General features: G+C 44.7%; 1 protein-coding gene across 4 annotated transcripts in view; it reads left to right on the top strand.

Annotated features, from left to right (window-relative positions):
* Positions 1-21,867, top strand: part of LOC137385118 (NACHT, LRR and PYD domains-containing protein 3-like) — a 111,389-nt gene that overhangs the window by 30,534 nt on the left and 58,988 nt on the right. For all 4 annotated transcript variants that reach the window (XM_068059912.1, XM_068059911.1, XM_068059908.1 and 1 more), the window contains one exon: positions 9,509-9,675. In XM_068059912.1, the coding sequence (XP_067916013.1) occupies positions 9,509-9,675 (167 nt within the window). The remainder of the gene's footprint in view (positions 1-9,508; positions 9,676-21,867) is intronic.

Below are 21,867 nucleotides of genomic sequence, written 5' to 3'. Positions count from 1 at the left end.
TTCTGGCAAACTAACCTTACATTAAGTTGGATGGAAGCCCAGTAATATGCTACTATGTAGTTATAGGATACGAACTGTCATCCTCAGAAACATTTAATATTCCAGTAATCCTATTAAATGAAAAAGGAATTTGATGCTTGAATTTCCATCGGAAAATAGTGTATTGTCACCCTGATCGAAAATTGGGCAGATTATAAAATGTGCTGCCAATTCATTATTGCGATTTGTTTATATGACTGACCAGGACTGATTTTACCCAAACGCAGCTACTAGCTCCTGTCCCACTGGCCGCTCTCCCCCCCTCAGCAACTCGCTCCCCCCCCCCCCACCACCCCTTCTCTCCAGACCTCGCTGCTCCCCCCACTCCCCTGCCAATTGTTCCCCGCTCACACCACCCCACTCTCCGAAGCAAGTGGCCGAGAGGAGGGAAGCGGTGCAGCCCAGAGCTAGCAGCCGGAGAGCGGGGTTGTACGAAGCGAGTAACAATCGGGTGGGGGGGAGCAGCGAGGTCTGGAGCGAGCAGCTGAGGGGAGGAAGGGACGAGGTCTGGAGGGAGTTGCCGAGGTGATCAAGCTCCAGCCTCAAAGTCTCCCATTCAGCCACTTCCTCCAGCGGAACGGGGGGAGGTGGGGGGGTGCTGGATACCCGATGATGCTTCAACGCGCATGCGCGAAGATGGACCAGGTGCCGACACGCAATGACATTAGTGCTGCACGATGACATCATTCCGCGCATGCGCCACTTAGTCCTGGCAAGATGTAGCTGCGTATGTGTGCATCTTGGTGCACTCTGATGATGTCAGCGGTCTGCTGCGTTGTCAGGAATCACTTTGTTGTTCTAATGTCCCCTCCTTTGACTTGATGTCAGCTATCCTATGAATACACCTATTTTTCACCTGCTATCTCTTCACAACATTATTTGTCTACCTTTAGAGATGTGTGCATTATGTCACGCTCATGTGGAGTGCAGCGATTGAAAATACAGAACTCAATTGAAGAGTTATAAAAAATTGACTTTTAAAAATGTGGATAATGTGCTGGAAGAAAATGGCCACTGAAGGTCACACAGTATATTCAAACTGTCTTCCTGTCTGGCAAGGACAAAAGGATACATTTCAAGCTAAGAGGTGTCAATTACACTCATCCTGAACCATCAAGAGACATTTTTCAATTGAATGGATTCTTCTGAAACAACAAAGGTGTGAAATAACCACATCCTGGTCCATTGTTGGTCACCACAGGGAAGAAGACCAGTGTCTCCTAACAGAAGCTAATGTGAGACATTTCTTACCTTAAAAAGTAGCCCTCTGTGGAGAGGGAGAGAGATCTCAGCAAGTCATCCAGCTGACAGCTTTGAAAGCAGCCCAGCCAAGGCAGATGAACCCTGCTACACCACAGCACAGAATTTAAAATGACCATCAACTCAATTCTGAAATCTTAACCATCAGAAAATCTACAAACATCTCAACAAGCTCAAGTCCACAAGCAACCCAGGCCTGCAACTTTAAATGAAAAAGCCCATCCACCATAGAAGTTCCAACAGGTTTACTGCAAACCACGAACACCAACCTACTTACCCCTTTTCCTTTCTATTCTTGTGTATGAGTGTGAGAGTGAATGAGGATGTGACTGGGGTTACCACCATTTTGGGAATAGTGAAAAAATAAATATTTAATCTTTTGTGTTAACCCTGTGATAAAACCTGTCATTTGTCTGTTTATTTGACCTAAAGATACTCAAAGGACTAACCCATCACTTTACCTTTCAACTGACCACAAACGTGTTTAGTTAAACAGTGGGAATGACCCACACCCCTTACCACCTGTCAGTAAGAAATTGGGGGTTTGAAGCCAGCAGCTGAACCAGCATGTTAGACAAGAGATTTGTGGAAAATTAAGCAAACGGGTTTTCTCATATCATTTACAGCAGAGAAGGAGGCCATTTGGCCTGTCGAGTCCGTGCCAGCTCTCCACGTAGTTATGTTGTAAGTTTCACTCCCTGGCTCGATCCCCGTAGCCCTGCAAGTCTATTTCTCTCAGGTGACCATCCAACTTCCTCTTGAAGTTATTGATCGTCTCCATTTCCACCACCCTTGTGGGCAGTGAGTTCCAGGTCATTATCACCCACTGTGTAAAAAAGTGTTTCCTCATATTCCCCCGGCATCTTTTGCCCAAAGCTTTCAATCTGTGTCCCCTAGTCCTTGTAACATTTGTTAATGGGAACAGCTTTTCCTTATCTAACTTATCAAAGCCGGTCATAATCATGTACACTTTTAGTAAATCTCCGCTCAATCTCCTTTGTTCCATGGAGAACAAACCCAGCTTTTCCAACCTAACCTTGTAACTAAATTCTCCACCGCTGAAACCATTCTGGTAAATCTCCTCTGCACCCTCTCAAGGACCCTCACATCCTTCCTGAAGAGTGGTGACCAGAACTGGACACAGTTCTCTAGTTGGGCCCTAACCAGAGACACGTAGAGGTTCATTCTTCTCCACGTTGGTAAAAACAAAAGACATGGCCACCTTTAATGCTAAGGAGTTGCAGAGCAGGGAGACATATTCCATAATACGTTAAATTAAGTATTGAAGATTTAAAAGTTGTAGTTACTGAGGTGGGAGACACTTTTCTACAGAAAATAAAGAAACCTGCACCCGCTTCCCCTCCCCCCCCCTTTTCCCCCCCCTTCCACCTCCCGTCCCCTTCCCTGCTCCACCCTCTCAGCTCACCCCCTCACAACCCTGTCCCAGCCCGCCCCCCCTCGCACCATCTTCCACCCCGCACCCCCTTCCCCTGCAGCCCCCACCCCCTTACAGCCCCCTTCCCAGCTCCCCCTCGCACCCCCCTCTCTCCACCCCTCCCCCTCGCATCCCCTCCTCCCACCGGCACCATCCTACACCTGTGTAGGGGCCCTAACAATCCCACTGCCTTGTGGGCGTCTCGGGAGAGACCAAGGCAAAGGGAGTAAAACCCGAACAGATAATCCGGAGCGGAACCCCGCAGGCGGTCATGTGTCACCTTTGGCAGGTTTCTGGCAGTTCCTGCAGCCATACCGGTGCCAAACGTCGTGCCCTGCACTCCTTTGGACTCCACCAGAAAGGCCGAGAGGGGGGTTTTGACGACTGGGCAACTCTCAACCTCCATAAAGTTGCCCAGGCATGCGCCATGGAGAGGTCACTCCAAAGTTGCCTCACAGCGACTGACACAACATGGAAGGCAGCAGTTACGGGTTATAAGTCCAGATAAATTGGCGTAGAAACTGGGCACCACGGGTTGCCTTTGTCGGTGGGAGAGGTCATTGCACCTCACTGGACAGCTACCGCCCGCCTCAAACCGGGCAGCCCCCGGTCAATAAGGTTCTGTCCCGCCACAGTCTACCTGCTTCAGTGGGTGCTTGGAGCTCAGGGTCATTGCCCGAAAGGTGGACTGATACACCGCACCAAACTACATGAAAAAAGGAAAGAAGGTACCAGCCCTTCGCTTTGCAAGCTGGAACGTCAGAACTATGTGTCCTGGCCTGTTGGAAGACCTTACAGAAATCAACGATTCTCGGAAGACCGCCATCATTAACAACGAGCTCAGTCGACTCAATGTAGACATTGCAGCACTTCAGGAGACACGCCTCCCTGCGAGTGGATCTCTAGCAGAGCAAGACGACACCTTCTTCTGGCAGGGCAGGGATCCTGAAGAACCAAGACAGCATGGAGTGGGCTTCGCCATCAGAAACTCCTTGCTCAGCATGATAGAGCCTCCCTCAAATGGCTCGGAACGCATACTGTCCATCCGACTGCTCACCACCTCTGGTCCAGTACACCTACTTAGCATCTATGCTCCAACACTCTGCTCCCAACCTGAAGCTAAAGACCAGTTCTATGAACAACTCCATAACATCATTAGCAGCATCCCCAACACCCAACACTGAACACCTATTCCTGCTGGGGGACTTTAATGCCAGGGTTGGGGCCGACCATGACTCATGGCCCTCCTACCTTGGGCGCTATGGCGTTGGAAGGATGAATGAGAATGGGCAGAGACTGTTTGTGTTGTGTACCTATCATAACCTCTGCATCACCAACTCGTTCTTTCACACTAAACCCTGTCACCATGTTTCATGGAGGCACCCAAGATCGCGTCGTTGGCACCAGCTAGACCTCATTGTCACAAGGCGAGCCGCCTTAAACAGTGTTCAAATCACACGCAGCTTCCACAGTGCGGACTGCGACACTGACCACTCCCTGGTGTGCAGCAAGGTTAGACTCAGACCGAAGAAGTTGCATCATTCCAAGCAGAAGAGCCACCCACGCATCAACACGAGCAGAATTTCTCACCCACAGCTGTTACAAAAATTTCTAAATTCACTTGAAACAGCCCTTCAAAACACTCCCACAGGGGATGCTGAGACCAAGTGGGCCCACATCAGAGACGCCATCTATGAGTCATCTTTGACCACCTACGGCAAAAGTGCGAAGAGAAATGCAGACTGGTTTCAATCTCATAATGAAGAGCTGGAACCTGTCATAGCCGCTAAACGCACTGCACTGTTGAACTGCAAGAAAGCTCCCAGCGAGTTAACATCCGCAGCACTTAAAGCAGCCAGAAGCACTGCACAAAGAACAGCCAGGCGCTGCGCAAACAACTACTGGCAACACCTCTGCAGTCATATGCAGCTGGCCTCAGACACCAGAAACATCAGAGGAATGTACGATGGCATGAAGAGAGCTCTTGGGCCAACCATCAAGAAGATCGCCCCCCTCAAATCTAAATCAGGGGACATAATCACTGACCAACACAAGCAAATGGACCGCTGGGTTGAGCACTACCTAGAACTATACTCCAGGGAGAATGCTGTCACTGAGACTGCCCTCAATGCAGCCCAGCCTCTACCAGTCATGGATGAGCTGGACATACAGCCAACCAAATCGGAACTCAGTGATGCCATTGATTCTCTAGCCAGCGGAAAAGCCCCTGGGAAGGACAGCATTACCTCTGAAATAATCAAGAGTGCCAAGCCAGCTACACTGTCAGCACTACATGAACTGCTTTGCCTGTGCTGGGACGAGGGAGCAGTACCTCAGGGCATGCGCGATGCCAATATCATCTCCCTGTATAAAAACAAAGGTGACCGCGGTGACTGCAACAACTACCGTGGAATCTCCCTGCTCAGCATAGTGGGGAAAGTCTTTGCTCGAGTCGCTCTGAACAGGCTCCAGAAGCTGGCCGAGCGCGTCTACCCTGAGGCACAGTGTGGCTTTCGTGCAGAGAGATCAACTGTTGACATGCTGTTCTCCCTTCGTCAGATACAGGAGAAATGCCGTGAACAACAGATGTCCCTCTACATTGCTTTCATTGATCTCACCAAAGCCTTTGACCTCGTCAGCAGACGTGGTCTCTTCAGACTACTAGAAAAGATCGGATGTCCACCAAAGCTACTAAGTATCATCACCTCATTCCATGACAATATGAAAGGCACAATTCAACATGGTGGCTCCTCATCAGAGCCCTTTCCTATCCTGAGTGGCGTGAAACAGGGCTGTGTTCTCGCACCCACACTGTTTGGGATTTTCTTCTCCCTGCTGCTTTCACATGCGTTCAAGTCCTCTGAAAAAGGAATTTTCCTCCACACAAGATCAGGGGGCAGGTTGTTCAACCTTGCCCGTCTAAGAGCGAAGTCCAAAGTACGGAAAGTCCTCATCAGGGAACTCCTCTTTGCTGACGATGCTGCTTTAACATCTCACACTGATGAGTGCCTGCAGAGTCTCATCGACAGGTTTGCGGCTGCCTGCAATGAATTTGGCCTAACCATCAGCCTCAAGAAAACGAACATCATGGGGCAGGACGTCAGAAATGCTCCATCCATCAATATTGGCGACCACGCTCTGGAAGTGGTTCAAGAGTTCACCTACCTAGGCTCAAATATCACCAGTAACCTGTCTCCAGATGCAGAAATCAACAAGCACATGGGAAAGGCTTCCACTGCTATGTCCAGACTGGCCAAGAGAGTGTGGGAAAATGGCGCACTGACACGGAACACAAAAGTCCGAGTGTATCAGGCCTGTGTCCTCAGTACCTTGCTCTATGGCAGCGAGGCCTGGACTACATATGTCAACCAAGAGTGACGTCTCAATTCATTCCTTCTTCGCTGCCTCCGGAGAATACTTGGCATCAGGTGGCAGGACCGTATCTCCAACACAGAAGTCCTCGAGGCGGCCAACATCCCCAGCTTGTACACACTACTGAGTCAGCGGCGCTTGAGATGGCTTGGCCATGTGAGCCGCATGGAAGATGGCAGGATCCCCAAAGACACATTGTACAGCGAGCTCGCCACTGGTATCAGACCCACCGGCCGTCCATGTCTCCGCTTTAAAAACATCTGCAAATGCGACATGAAATCCTGTGACATTGATCACAAGTCGTGGGAGTCAGTTGCCAGCGTTCGCCAGAGCTGGCGGGCAGCCATAAAGACAGGGCTAAAATGTGGCGAGTCGAAGAGACTTAGTAGTTGGCAGGAAAAAAGCCAGAGGTGCAAGGGGAGAGCCAACTGTGTAACAGCCCCGACAAACAGATTTCTCTGCAGCACCTGTGGAAGAGCCTGTCACTCTAGAATTGGCCTTTATAGCCACTCCAGGCGCTGCTTCACAAACCACTGACCACCTCCAGGCGCGTATCCATTGTCTCTCGAGATAAGGAGGCCCAAAAGAAAGAAGAAAAGAAACCTGAAATATTGAAGAGTCCAGCTAGCTATTTTAAATTTACCCCTGAACCAGAAGGGAAAAAAAAAGCATTGAACTGGAGTCTGAGAAAATTATCCTCGCTAAAATTCAGTTGAAAAGAGGAGATGCAGTTTCAGAAAGAAAAAGAGGAAATAGAGTTTCAGTTGAAAAGGGAGTAAATACAATTGCAGAAAGAAAGAGAGGTGAGAAAGTTTGAGTTAAACAGGCTGCCAGCACAAGGTGAGAATGTCACCAGCCACTCAAACCTTATCCCCAATTCGGAACAATACTTTGATGTTTTGAGACACTCATGGTTAGTGCCAAAATTCAGTGAGCTCGTTGAGCTTTTTCTCTGTTATCAGAAGAAAGCTGTCTCGTTTATGAACAAACTAAAACAGCAATTCTGAATGTGTACAAGTTAGTCCCTGAAGCCTGTCGGTAACAGTTTTGAAATGTTTGGGAGAGACCTGCCCAGACTTGCATTGAATTTGAAAGAATTAAACATTTGGCTCTCAATCTCTCAGGCTAAAACCCTCATGTGAAAATTTGACAGAAGTGATTTTTCTGGAAGAATTTAAAAGTAACGTGCCAACTAATATAAGAACCCAAATTGAAGAACAAAGAATTAACGGTGAGAGACACAGCAAAAATGACTGATTATAAATTAACACACAGACCTTAAATTCAGAATAAACCAGTAACTCTTACAGGTCAGGGAGAAATGAGATGGATGTAGAAGAAGCAGAAATGGGCTTGAGAAAAGGAGAGAAGGGAAGGAAAAACAGATCAGTCTTCAACGATTAAAAGAAGGAACCAAGATGATAAACCACTAGGTTACCACTGTGGAAAATCTGGGCCTGTTAAGGGAGATTGGACACTGCAGTCAAGCCAGTGACTATCGCTATCCAAGTTGTGAGCATGTGTTCCAGTATCGCACAAGATAAGGTTAGCTACAAGAACTTTTTGCATATGGTAAAGGAAAAGGGAATGTAAAATTTCCTGAGGTAAACAGGATTTGTGAAAGGCACAAGAAAACTAGGAGCGAGGTCAGTGTGGATTTGCCCACTGAAGAATCAAACAACCAGGTTCTAAATCCAAAGCTAATGAAACCCAGCGATTAGAATCCACTAAGGACAAAGTGCAGGAGGAGAATCCCTATGCTTCACTGGGGCTAAAAATCAATTTATTAACCTGGAGATAAGAGTTATCGATATGCTGGAGTTTGAGCTACTGAATCCATGTGTTGTGGAAACAGCAGTTAAGGGGTTAAAGTCTGCACAGACAGTATCTCTTGCCACCAGCCAAGAACAATGCAGTAACAGAAATTTTCATATTACAAACCTTGGCTCAGAAAAGAGGTCCCTGCATCCGCCTGAAAAAAAATGATCACTTCAAGGACTCGGGAGTCAAAATTGAATTACTCTTTAGGCAAAACCTCACAAACAACGACATGTTTGATATTAAAGTTCCCAAAGTACTACAGATGCTAGAGTAAAACCAATTCTGTTTGACAACACATAACTCGGACTTAAAGACAAGAGAGAATTCACAGCACTAGGTTTAAATCAAATTCTGGGGCTACATTTAGGTGCAAAAGGAATTTTAAGTATAATTGTGCCTCATTCAAAGAAGGGGATGATCTAAAACACTTAAACAAGAAATGGATGTTAATGCCAGCTGTAGCAGTTGGAAAATTGAGGTATGGGTATCATGTGTGCAGTCGTGTGACCCCCATTCCGTCCTTCCTCCCTCCCTCAATTGAAAATGTAGAACTCAAATTTAAGACTTGTATAAAAAAAAAATCACTTTTGCACTGAGGATCAAACAGTATATGTATTCCAAGCTAAGAGGTGTCAAATACACTCATCCTGAACCATCAAGAGACATTTTTGAATTGTGAGAGTTTTTTTACCTTCTAAAGCCAGCCCTCTGCAGAGAGACAGATTTCAACAAATCATCCAGGTGACACCTTCGAAAGCAGCCCAGCCAAGGAGGACAAACCCTGCTGCACCACAACACAGAGTTTAAAGTGACCATCAACTCAAGTCTGAAATCTCAACCACCAGAAATCCTCCAAACATCTCAACAAGCTCAAGTCTACAAGCAACCCAGGCCTGCAACTTTAAATGAAAAAGCCCATCCACCATAGAAGTTCCAACAGGTTTACTGCAAACCACGAACACCAACCTCACTTTGAGCTACTTACCCCTTTACCTCTCTATCTATCTATCCCTCTGCATAAATGTGTGAGTGAATGTGGACATGAATAAGGTTACAGCCATTTTGGGAATAGTGAAAAAATAAATATTTAATCTTCTGTTTTAAACCTATGAGAAAACCTGTCAATTGTCTGTTTATTTGACCAAGAGACACTCAGAGCACTAGCACATCACTTTAACCAAACACATTTTCAGTCAGTTGGAAGGTAAAGAGTGAGAACCACCCACACCCCTTATCACCTGTCAGTAACCACGAGAATCCCCAATCGCTTTCTCCAATTTCTTCAATACTTTTCCCTGAAGGGTTTGTGAATATTGAGCATTCACCCTACCCATGTGTAGAATGTTTATAAGTATGTAAGTATCTATCCAAAGTAAACATTATTTTCCATTCATGAGCACAATATCCGAACACATTAAGAGACATCTTTGTTGAGACTTATAGAATGTAGCACATGTGGTATGTTTGGGTTTTCAGAAGATGTTTGTCTCAGTGAAGGTTGCCGCCGTTTGTTATAAGAGGAAATGTCACATTCTGGATAGAATGTCGATAATGTTTAGTTTTCTCCATTTGTGTTCACAGATCCGAACTCCACCATCACTGATTTCTTCACAAATTACGACGATTACCAGTTGTTCAAATTGACAAAATTCTACCGGGACAGACTAGAACAGGCGATTAAAGAAGGAGTGGACGGAGTCAGTTCATTGTTAACATACGAGAGACATTTCAGTGGACAAGAACATCGGGTAAGTGAGAGGGACACAGAATGAGTTTGGATTATTTAAACACCACAGAACTAACAGGATATCAGATCTTACAATCATAGAATGTTACAGAAGAGAAACAGGTTAAACAGGAAAGAAATGGATAAACCTGAACATATTATGAATCTGAAACAATGATATGAAGAGGTGAAAATACCCAGCGGGTATTACCGGCATTTCAAGAACAAAAACAAAAATCTTCAAATGGTTAAAATGTGAGAGCCAAACAGGAAAACTAACCAGAAGCCAGCTATGGGGATTGAAAACCCGATGCTGTGCAGAGTTTATTCTCCCCCACACATCACCAATTCCAACTTCAGTGCAGGCACAGTCTGGGCAGTAGAACTTGCTGTGGAGGGTCACTCCCCGGAAGAGCACTTTAGAAAATTCCATACACACAGTCTGTAATGTTCTGTTAGTTCCTTTTAATGGAAGAGAAGTAAATGGGAATGAAAATCAGACAGGGTATATAATGGACGATCGATCTGCTACCACCTGCACAAGTTGAAAAACTAGTCTAATCTCAAGCATCTGTTTACCACCCATTTATCCACTCAATCTAGTCCCAATTTTATGATCATTCCCCATACTCTAGTTTTCCTACTTTTCCACACACCAACAGAATTCTCCTTAATAAACATTTGCCCACTTGCTTCCACACTTGTTATTGGGAGTGAATGATGTTTTTAACCACATTGTGTGTATTTTTCCAATTTTTTTTCCAATATTTTTTCCAATTTCCATTTTTCCAAATTCAACCTGAATGCATCAAATTGAGTTAAATATTTGCTCTTTGGCCAATCAGTGGAAACTATCATCTATTTATTTCATCATAACTCTTCAGAATCTGAAGACCTGCAGCAACTCCTCACTTAATCTGCTCACCCTCGAGTGGAATGAGCCCAAAGTTCTCAAATCCCTCACTGTAACAGTAATTCCACATTCCTCATTAACAGCATCCTAGTCAATCTGCATGTCAGTTTTTCTTTCCCCGATGCTTTTACTTCCTATAAATAGCGTGTCTTAAAAACAGACGGAGGAAATTTCCTGGCCCTGTGCTCTTGCTGTGAAACACCACACCCTGGAGGAACATCAGGAAATTGAACATATTCTGTCTGTTATTTTCAGATAAATAGATTGACTTCTGCTCCATTTTGGTTATGGAAAGCATGACTGGGAGATAAAATTTTGTAGTTTAATGTTTTTATAAGTGGCCGGATTTTGCAGTAGAAATAACAGTGAGGCTAACAGCGCTTGTCATTATTAACATTAAATTGGACAGTAACTTTCAGCGGCTGCACATGCCCAGTTAAACACAGAAATCTCACAGTTTCTGTCTGACACACCGTGCTCCTCCAAAAGCTTCATTGGTGATTTACCATTGAACTGTGTGAAATTGCTGAAATACCAAATAGCTACACATTAAATTGGTCAGATAAAATGTTACAGCTTGTTCATTCCAGTGTAAGTAAATTTTTAGCAGAGTGATAAATCTTAATTACTGCCAAACAACCTCTCTGGCATGGAAAAATAACTTTTACAATTGTGGAGTCTCGTTCCTTCAAATTTAAATTATTGTTGGAGATGAAAGAAAATCAATGCATTTTAATTAATTTTACTTTTTCTTGCTGTCTCTTTTCCCTCTCTCCTGATCTGATTATTCTTTCCCTCTTGTTATTGTGCTTTCTGTACCTGGTTTGACATTGAATTAAATATCCAAATTGACACTTTCTGCTTCAGACTCTTGAGTAATAAATTTTCAATCTGACTGGTTAAGGATTTAATATCTTTTCCTGTTCCCATGGGTCCCAGATGCTTTGTAGATGGGTTTGTGTGTTTTGACTGAGAAGAACATCTTGCACAGATGCCTACAAAATGTTGATGGGCAAGTGCCAGTGTGATGAATGACTGGTGCAGTCATCATCACTGATCACAAAATCCGTCTCATTGTTCTTTCGCTATTTATTCGTTTTGAATTTTCCTCAAATTAAATGTTGTGATGACTTATGACATTGTCATCTTTTAACACAAACTTTGTTTTCTTGCTACTTCTTTCCATCTCCCTCCACGACCATTGTTTGAGGCTGCACCTAAATGTTCATCAACTCTGCATCCTATTTCCTCGGACTGGAGGAGGTTATATAGTGGGGTTCCCCAGGGGTCGGTGTTGGTACCAGTGCTTTTCTTGATGACCTAGTGTAGGGTGTACAGGACACAAATTCAAAATTTGTGGATGACAGAAAACTTGAAAGTATTCTGAAATAAAAACAAGAAATGCTGGAAATACTCAGCAGGTCTGGCAGCATCTGTGGAGAGACAAGCAGAGTTAACGTTTCAGGTCAGTGACCCCCCTTCAGAACTGGCAAATATTAAAAATGTAAAAGGTTATAAGCAAGTAAAGCTGGGGTGAGGCAAGAGATAGCAAAGGAGAAAGTGCAGATAGGACAAGGTCACAGAATTGCTGACCAGAACGTCGTAGTGTAATACCTGCCCATTTACCTTCTCTCTCCTCACTATCCCAGGCCCCAAACACTCCTTTCAGGTGAAGCAGCGATTTACTTGTACTTGTTTCAATGTAGTATACTGTATTCACTGCTCACAGTGTAGTCTCCTCCACACTGGGGAGACCAAACGCAGACTGGGTGACCGCTTTGCAGAACACCTCCGCTCAGTCCGCAAGCAGGGCCCCGAGCTTCTGGTTGCGTGCCATTTCAACGCTCACCCCTGCTCTCATGCTCACATCTCTGTCCTGGGGATTGCTGCAGTGTTCCAGTGAACATCAACACAAGCTCAAGGAACAGCATCTCATTTACCGATTAGGCACACTACAGCCTGCTGGACTGAACATTGAGTTCAATAATTTCAGAGCATGATGCATCCCCTTTGTTACTTTTATTATTATTTTTTTTTCTTTTTCCTTTTTTTTTTGTGTTTATTTTATTTCATAGTTTGTTCAGTTTGCTTACCCACTGTTTTTTTTCATGTTTGTGCTTGTGACTGTTCAATTTTCAGTCCGTTAACGCCTTATCCCTACTAATGCTTTGTCTTTCAACACACCATTAACATATTGTTTGCCTTTGCTCCACGACATTCTTGTCAGCTATTCTGTGACCTTGTCCTACCTACACCTTCTCCTTTGTTATCTCTTACCCCACCCCCGCTTTAGTTGCTTATAGCCTTTTACATTTCTAATATTTGCCAGTTCTGAAGAAGGGTCACTGACCTAAAACGTTAACTCTGCTTCTCTTTCCACAGATACTGCCAGACCCGCTGAGTATTTCCAGCATTTCTTGGTTTTATTTCAGATTTCCAGCATCTGCAGTATTTTGCTTTTACTGAAAGTATTGTGAACTATGCAGAGAGCAGTGAACTTCAAGTGGACGTAGACAGGCTGGGGGAATGGGTGGACAAGTAACAGATGAAATTTAATGCAGTGAAGAATGAAGTGATACATTTTGATAGAAAGAATGAGGAGAGACAATATAAAATAAAGAGTGAAATTCTAAATGAGGTGCAGGAGCAGAAGGACCTGGGGTTTATGTGCAGAAATAATTGAAGGTGGCAGGGCAGTTGAGAAAGGGGTTCACAAAGCATACGGGATCCTGGGCTTTATAATTAGGGGCATATAGTACAAAATCAAGGCAGTTATGATAAACCTGTATAAAACACTGGTCCAGACTCACCTGGATATTGTGTCCTGTTCTGGGCACCACCCTTTAGAGAATGTGAAGGCATTAAAGAGGGTGCAGAGAAGATTCAGGAGAATGGTTCCAGGGATGAGGAACTAGAGCATGGCTACCCAACCCGAACCCGACAGGACCGGATGACATGTGTTGGGTTCGGGTTGGGTCGGGTCGCTGTTCCGGGTCCAGCGTTCGGGTCGGGTTGGGCTGGGTCGGACACAGTGACAGCCAGGACGTGAAGGCGGGAAACACTCCGCACTAGTCTGCAATGAGTGATTCCATCGAAAGTAGAGCACAACATCTTCAATAAATTTGATTATATTCCGGTGGTTGGGTCAGGCGCGGGAAAAATGAAAGAGCTCGGGCCAGGTCGGGCTCGGCTCGGATGTAGTGCTGTTGGGCTCGGGTCGGGTTTCATTTGCAGACCCAAGCAGGCCGTTACGAGGAACTTCATTTAGGTGGATTGATTGGAGAAGGTGGAGATGTTCTGCTTCGAGAAGAGAAGGTTGAGAGGAGATTGTTCAAAATCATGAGGGGTCTGGACAGAGCAGATAGGGAGAAATTACTCCTGTTGGCAGAGGATCGAGAACCAGAGGACACTGATTGAAGGTGATTGGTAAAAGAAACAACAGTGACATGAGGAAGAAGTTTTTTTATGCAGTGAGTGGTTAGATCTGGAATACACTGTCTGAGAGTGTGGTTGAGGCAGATTCAATTGAGGCTCTCAAAAGAGAATTGGATAATTATCTGAAGAGATGAAGAAGAAAAAAAATTGCATGACTACGGAGAAAAGGCCAGGAAGTGGGACTAGGTGAGTTGCTCTTGCAGAGAGCTGGCACGGACACGATGAACGAATGGCCTCCTGTCAAACAGTCCATGATACTGTGATTCTATTGGCCTCGAACTGAGCTTTCGATCCCATACCCTCCTCATCATAAATACACCATACTGCTGTTGTGCCTAATACGAGCTTACTCTTAAAGAACCCACGGAATCTGATTGGTGAAAGGTATATCAATATTTTATTCACACACTAAATCATCAAAGTACAAGCTCTCACTACTTGCTCAGTATTCTACCCGTCAAGGCATGAGGTGATCAATCTCGGACTTGCGGCTGCTCTTCTCTGAGCCCTTGGCTCAGGGGTATCTTCTCGAGTGTTCTTCCCCGGGGTTCTCGTGCCTTTCCCAGTTTCAGTCAGGGATTAAATCTTATTTCCAAGACCCTCCCCTCTCACTTACTCAAAGGGATCTGGTATAATGACAGAATGATAATTCCTTATTTGGCTCAGTGAGAACCTGTTCAACATTTTACAGTTTCCCATTGTCTACTATGAGTCTAATTATATCTGGTGTCCATGTTTATCTGTTATGTGCAAGGACAGTGTATTGGATCATCAATATGTCTTTTCAATGCTGTCTACAATTCCTTGGCCATCTGTGTGCTGTGGCCCCTTTCTACCCAGCCCCCCTATGCTTTAACACACTGTTCATTGTTGTGTGATTAGCCCCTTTGTTTCAACTAAGTTCTGATGTGCTTTTACTATATGTGTTTTTACTGGGTCTACACTGCTGTCTCCATTATATTGCCTGACTCAACTCCTATCTTAGCCCATCTGCTGATTAAACCATCATCCGTGTCTAAGTCATTAAACTCGATTATTTAAATGATTCCCTGACCAGCCTCCCGACTGTCACATTCTGTAAACTTCAGTTCATCTAAAACTCTGCTGCCTGTTCCCTGTCCTGTCCACATCCTGCTCAGCTACCACTCGTTTGCTCACTCACTTATTGTGGTTCCTGATTCTCTAATGACTCCATGAAAGTTCACATGAAAGGTCATTGATCTGAAATGTTAACTCTGTTTCAGTCTCCACAGATGCTGCTTGACCTGCTGAGTATTTTCAGCATTTTCAGTTTTTATTTCTGACTCCAATTTAAAATCCCCCATTTCCAATTTAAATACCTTCATTGTCTTGTCCTTCCCTATCTCTGTAAACTGCTCTATCCCTGTAAACTTCTGGTGCCACTGGAATTCTCTGTTCCCTCTTACACTGGCCTCTGTGCACTCACCCAGCACCTAGTTCTTTGCCTTACCAATGGTGGCCGGAGATGGTAATGTCATTGAAGGAGGAAGGAAAGTGGTTAGACTGTCCCTTATTGGAGACAGAGAGTAGAAGTAGGAAGGTAAGGAGCATCAATGTGTGACTTGAGGTATGGTGCAGGAGGGAGGGCTTTAGATTCTTGGGCCATTGGGACCAGTTCTGGGCCAGGTGGCACATATTCAAAAGGGATGGGTTGCACCTGAACAGGACTCTTCTGTTAGGTGGATCGGCACCAGCATATAGAAGTAGAAAAGAGGAATGAGGTGCATAAAGGAACATAACCTAAAAATAGGAGCAGGAGTAGGCCATTCAGCCCTTCAAGCCCATTCCACCATTCAATGATATCATGGCTGATCTACTTCAACACCATTTTCCTGCACTATCCCCATATCCCTTGATGTTTTCAATATGTAGAAATCTATCAATCTCAGTCTTGAACATCCTCAATGACTGAGCCTCCACAGCCCTCTGGGGCAGAGAATTCCAAAGATTCACCACCCTCTGAGTGAAGAAATTCCTCCTCATCTCAGTCCTAAATGGCCTGCCCCTTATTCTGAGACTGTGTCCCCTGATTATAGACTCCCCAGCCAGGGGAAATATCCTTCCTGCATCTACCCTTTCGAACCCTTTAAGAATTTTGTATGTTTGAATGAGATCACCTCTCGTTCTTCTAAACCAATAACCTTTGCTTGGTCCAGTGTGCTCAACCATTTCTTGATGATATGTGAAGTGAATCAAATTGGTTGGAAACTGAACATTTAAATTCCCCACCTAGCCTAGGTTCTCTGCATTTTATATCCTCAGTGCATCCTCCATGTGCATTTCAACATGGAACAGAACTGAGTCTTCAGTTCCGGAGGGTGACAGGTTGTAATTAGCATGAGATTTCCATGCTCTAGTTTTACTGAATTCATGAGACTACATTGGGTCTGCAGTCAGTGTGGTAGATTCTCAGGGTCAGACCCAGCCGAGTGTATTCCACTGTGCCCCATTGCCAGTGCAACAGAACATACCCAGGGATGCTGTTGAAGGAGTCTGGGACGTTGGCCAATAAATGTGATTTCATGAGTATAACTTCACAGAATTGTTACAGTTCAGAAGGTGTCTGCACTGGCTCTCTGAATGAGCAATTCACCCAGTGCCATTCCTCCACCTTCTCCCCATAATCCTGCACATTCTTCCTTTCAGATAACAGTCTAATTCTCTTTTGAATGTCTTGATTGAACCTACCTCCACCACCCTCTCAAGCAGTACATTCCAGATCCTAACCACTCGCTACATGAAGAAGTTTTTCCTCGTGTCATTTTGCTTCTTTTGCCAATCACTTTAAATCTGTGTCCTCTCGTTCTCGATCTTTTCATGAGTGGGAACAGTTTTCCCATATCCACTCTGTCTCGAACCCTCATGATTTTGAATACCTCTATCAAATCTCCACTCAGTCTTCTCGTCTCCAAAGAAAACAGTCCCAACTTCTCCAATCTGTCTTCATAACTGAAGTTCCTCATCCCTGGAACCATTCTCGTGAATCTTTTCTGCACCCTCTTTGACACCTTCACATCATTCCTAAGGCGCAATACTCAGAACTGGGCGCAGTACTCCAGCTGAGGCTGAACTGGTGTCTTATACAAGTTCAGCATAACCTCCTTGCTCTTGTACTCCATACCCCTATTAATAAAGTCCAAGATACTGTGTGCTTTATTAACCGCTCTCACAACCTGTCCTGTCACATTCAATGACTTCTGCACATATACCCCCAGGTCCCTCTGCTCTTTCCTCTTTCACCTCTTTAGAGTTGTACCCTTTGTTATATTGTCTCTCCATGTTCTTCCTATCAAAATGAATCACTTCCCATTTATCCACATTTAACTTCATCTGCCATTTGTCTGCCCATCCCTGGGCCCTGTACACCAAGGTCGAAGTCATTAATTTATAACAGGAAAAGCAAGGGTCCCAATATTTATCCCTGGGGATCCCCACTACAAACCTTCCTCAAGCCTGAAGAGCATCCATTAACCACTACCCCCTGTTTCCTGTCACTCAACTAATTTCATATTCATGCTACTGTCCCTTTTATTCCATGAGCCATAATCTGTCTCAAGTCGCTTGTGCAGCATCATTTCAAATACATTCTGGGAGTCCATTTACACCACATCAACAACATTTCCCTCATCAACTCTCTCTGTTATCTGTTCAAAAAACTCCAGCAACTTAGTTAAACATGATTTTCTCTGAAGAAATCGGTGTTGGCTTTCCTTAATTAACCTGTATTTGTCCATGTGACTTAATTTGCTCTTGAATTATTGTTTCTCGGAGTTTCCCCACCACTGAAGATAAACTGACTGGCCTTTTCTTTACATCATTTTTTGAACTAAGATGTAACATTTGGAACTCCTGTTACGACCGAGGTGGGAGGAGTGCACAGTTTATTCTGGTTCCACTTCTCCATGGGTCACAACATATATTGAAATGTTTTCCCACTTACTGATATGGTCAATTATAGACTCTATTTTTATCCCAGAGTGAAACAAACCACCAGGTTTCTTTAATAAACAGCAAAGTTATCAGTTTATTATAAAACAAGTGTTAACCAATAATGAAGTAAAGCATCAGCAAATAGATTGAAATATGAAAGTTCCCTTTTGACCTTAGCCACTCACTCACTCACTCACTCACTCTCTCACTCACTCACTCACTCACTCACTCACTCACTCACTCACTCACTCACTCACTCACTCACTCTCTCTCTCTCTCTCTCTCTCTCTGTGTATCTCTCTCTCTTTCTCCCTCCCTCTCTGTCTCTCTCCCTCCCTCCCTCCCTCCCCCTCTCTCTCTGTCTCTGTCCCTCCCTCCCCCTCTCTCTGTCTCTGTCTGTCTCTCTCTCTCTCTCACAGACACCAATTCAAAAGCGAAACCGACAACATGAGTTGACCTCCATCAATCTTGACCTGTCACTTCTTTATAAACAACTTCTCCAAGTGTCCAAAGTTCTCCTGTTTATTGAGCTGGAAGTCAGGTGGTTTCCCAGAGAGGCTTGTTGTTGTTGCTGGAAGTCAGGTGGTTTCCTGGAAAGACTTGTTTCCTCACAAGACCACTCTGTGCCCCTTTTAAAAAACATTCCCGGGGACAGTTTTTCAAAGTCAAGTGGCCTTTAAATGATCCATTTTGAAAACCCCAAAGTTTAACATTGCTTCAATCTTAACAAAAATGAATCATTAAAAAATATAGTTAACAAAGCACAGAGGCAGTTTCATAACACTCTCCAGTACTTTGGCACCACCCCTGAGTCTAAGGAAGACAGAAAAAGTTGGAATTAGAATTAGAACATTACAGCGCAGTACAGGCCCTTCGGCCCTCGATGTTGCGCCGACCTGTGAAACCATCTGACCTACACTATTCCATTTTCATCCATATGTCTATCCAATGACCACTTAAATGCCCTTAAAGTTGGCGAATCTACTACTGCTGCAGGCAGGGCGTTCCACGCCCTTACTACTCTCTGAGTAAAGAAACTACCTCTCACATCTGTCCTATATCTATCACCCCTCAACTTGAAGCTCTGTCCCCTCGTGTTTGCCATCACCATCCGAGGAAAAAGACGCTCACTATCCACCCTATCTAACCCTCTGATTATCTTATATGTCTCTATTAAGTCACCTCTCCTCCTCCTTCTCTCCAACGAAAACAACCTCAAGTCCCTCAGCCTTTCCTCATAAGACCTTCCCTCCATACCAGGCAACATCCTAGTAAATCTCCTCTGCACCCTTTCCACAGCTTCCACATCCTTCCTATAATGCGGTGACCAGAACTGCACGCAATACTCCAGGTGCGGTCTCACCAGAGTTTTGTACAGCTGCAGCATGACCTCGTGGCTCCGAAACTCGATCCCCCTACTAATAAAAGCTAACACACCATATGCCTTCTTAACAGCCCTATTAACCTGGGTAGCAACCTTCAGGGATTTATGCACCTGGACACCAAGATCTCTCTGTTCATCTACACGACCAAGAATCTTCCCATTAGCCCAGTACTCTGCATTCCTGTTACTCCTTCCAAAGTGAATCACCTCACACTTTTCCGCATTAAACTCCATTTGCCATCTCTCAGCCCAGCTCTGCAGCCTATCTATGTCCCTCTGTACCCTACAACATCCTTCGGCACTATCCACAACTCCACCGACCTTAATGCCATCTGCAAATTTACTAACCCACCCTTCTACACCCTCTTCCAGGTCATTTATAAAAATGACAAACAGCAGTGGCCCCAAAACAGATCCTTGTGGTACACCACTAGTAACTAAACTCCAGGATGAACATTTGCCATCAACCACCATCCTCTGTCTTCTTTCAGCTAGCCAATTTCTGATCCAAAGCTCTAAATCACCTTCAACCCCATACTTCCGTATTTTCTGCAATAGCCTACCGTGGGGAACCTTATCAAACGCCTTACTGAAATCCATATACACCACATCCACTGCTTTACCCTCATTCACCTGTTTGGTCACCTTCTCGAAAAACTTTGTGAGGCACGACCTACCCGTCACAAAACCGTGCTGACTATCTCTAATGAACTTATTCTTTTCAAGATGATTATAAATCCTGTCTCTTATAACCTTTTCCAACATTTTACCCACAACCGAAGTAAGGCTCACAGGTCTATAATTACCAGGGCTGTCTCTACTCCCCTTCTTGAACAAGGGGACAACATTTGCTATCCTCCAGTCTCCCGGCACTATTCCTGTTGACAATGACGACATAAAGATCAAGGACAAAGGCTCTGCAATCTCCTCCCTAGCTTCCCAGAGAATCCTAGGATAAATCCCATCTGGCCCAGGGGACTTATCTATTTTCACACTTTCCAAAATTGATAACACCTCCTCCTTGTGAACCTCAATCCCATCTAGCCTAGTAGCCTGAATCTCAGTATTCTCAACAACATTTTCTTTCTCTACTGCAAATACTGATGCAAAATATTCATTTAACACTTCCCCTATCTCCTCTGATTCCACACACAACTTCCCACTACTATCCTTGATTGGCCCTAATCTAACTCTAGTCATTCTTTTATTCCTGATATACCTAGAGAAAGCCTTAGGGTTTTCCCTGATCCTATCCACCAATGACTTCTCGTGTCCTCTCCTCGCTCTTCTTAGCTCTCCCTTTAGATCCTTCCTGGCTAGCTTGTAGCTCTCAAGCGCCCTAACTGAGCCTTCACGTCTCATCCTAACATAAGCCGCCTTCTTCCTCTTGACAAGCGCTTCAACTTCTTTCGTAAACCACGGCTCCCTCGCTCGACAACTTCCTCCCTGCCTCATAGGTACATACTTATCAAGGACACACAGTAGCTGCTCCTTGAATAAGCTCCACATTTCGATTGTTCCCATCCCCTGCAGTTTCCTTCCCCATCCTACGCATCCTAAATCTTGCCTAATCGCATCATAATTTCCTTTCCCCCAGCTATAATTCTTGCCCTGCGGTATATACCTGTCCCTGCCCATCGCTAAGGTAAACCTAACCGAATTGTGATCACTATCGCCAAAGTGCTCACCTACATCTAAATCTAACAGCTGGCCGGGTTCATTTCCCAGTACCAAATCCAATGTGGCATCGCCCCTGGTTGGCCTGTCTACATACTGTGTCAGAAAACCCTCCTGCACACACTGGACAAAAACTGACCCATCTAAAGTACTCGAACTATAGTATTTCCAGTCGATATTTGGAAAGTTAAAGTCCCCCATAACAACTACCCGGTTACTCTCACCCCTGTCGAGAATGATCTTCGCTATCCTTTCCTCTACATCTCTGGAACTATTCGGAGGTCTATAAAAGACTCCCAACAGGGTAACCTCACCTCTCCTGTTTCTAACCTCGGCCCATACTACCTCAGTGGACGAGTCCTCAAACGTCCTTTCTGTCGCTGTTGGCCTCTGCAATTTCCACTCTCACTTCCTGCGGTAACCTTGGATGCATCTCATCTGTCCCTGGTGATTTATCAACTTAAATATAGACAGCCTATCTAATACCTCCTCCTTATCAATTTTAAATCCTTCTAATGTATTAATGACCTCCTGTTCCATTGTGGTCTGGGCAGCAATATCTTCCTTGGTAAAGACAGATGCAAAGTATTCATTTAATACCTTAACTATTCCCCGTGCCTCCTTGCGTAAATCCCCCTTTTGGTCGCTAATCGGCCCTACTCGACCTTTGACCACCCTTTTACCATTTACATGCCAATAGAAGACTTTGGGATTCCATTTTATGTTAGCTGCCAGTCTCTTTTCATACTCTCTCTTTGCTTCTCTTGTTCGCTTTTTCACTTTCCCTCTGAACCTTCTATGTTCAGCTCTGGTTCTCCATTGTATTATTTATCTCATATCTGTCATAAACACAC

Source organism: Heterodontus francisci, chromosome 28 (genome assembly GCF_036365525.1).
Source record: "Heterodontus francisci isolate sHetFra1 chromosome 28, sHetFra1.hap1, whole genome shotgun sequence".
Lineage (NCBI taxonomy): Eukaryota > Metazoa > Chordata > Chondrichthyes > Heterodontiformes > Heterodontidae > Heterodontus > Heterodontus francisci.
This window is presented reverse-complemented; position numbering and strand designations above follow the sequence as displayed.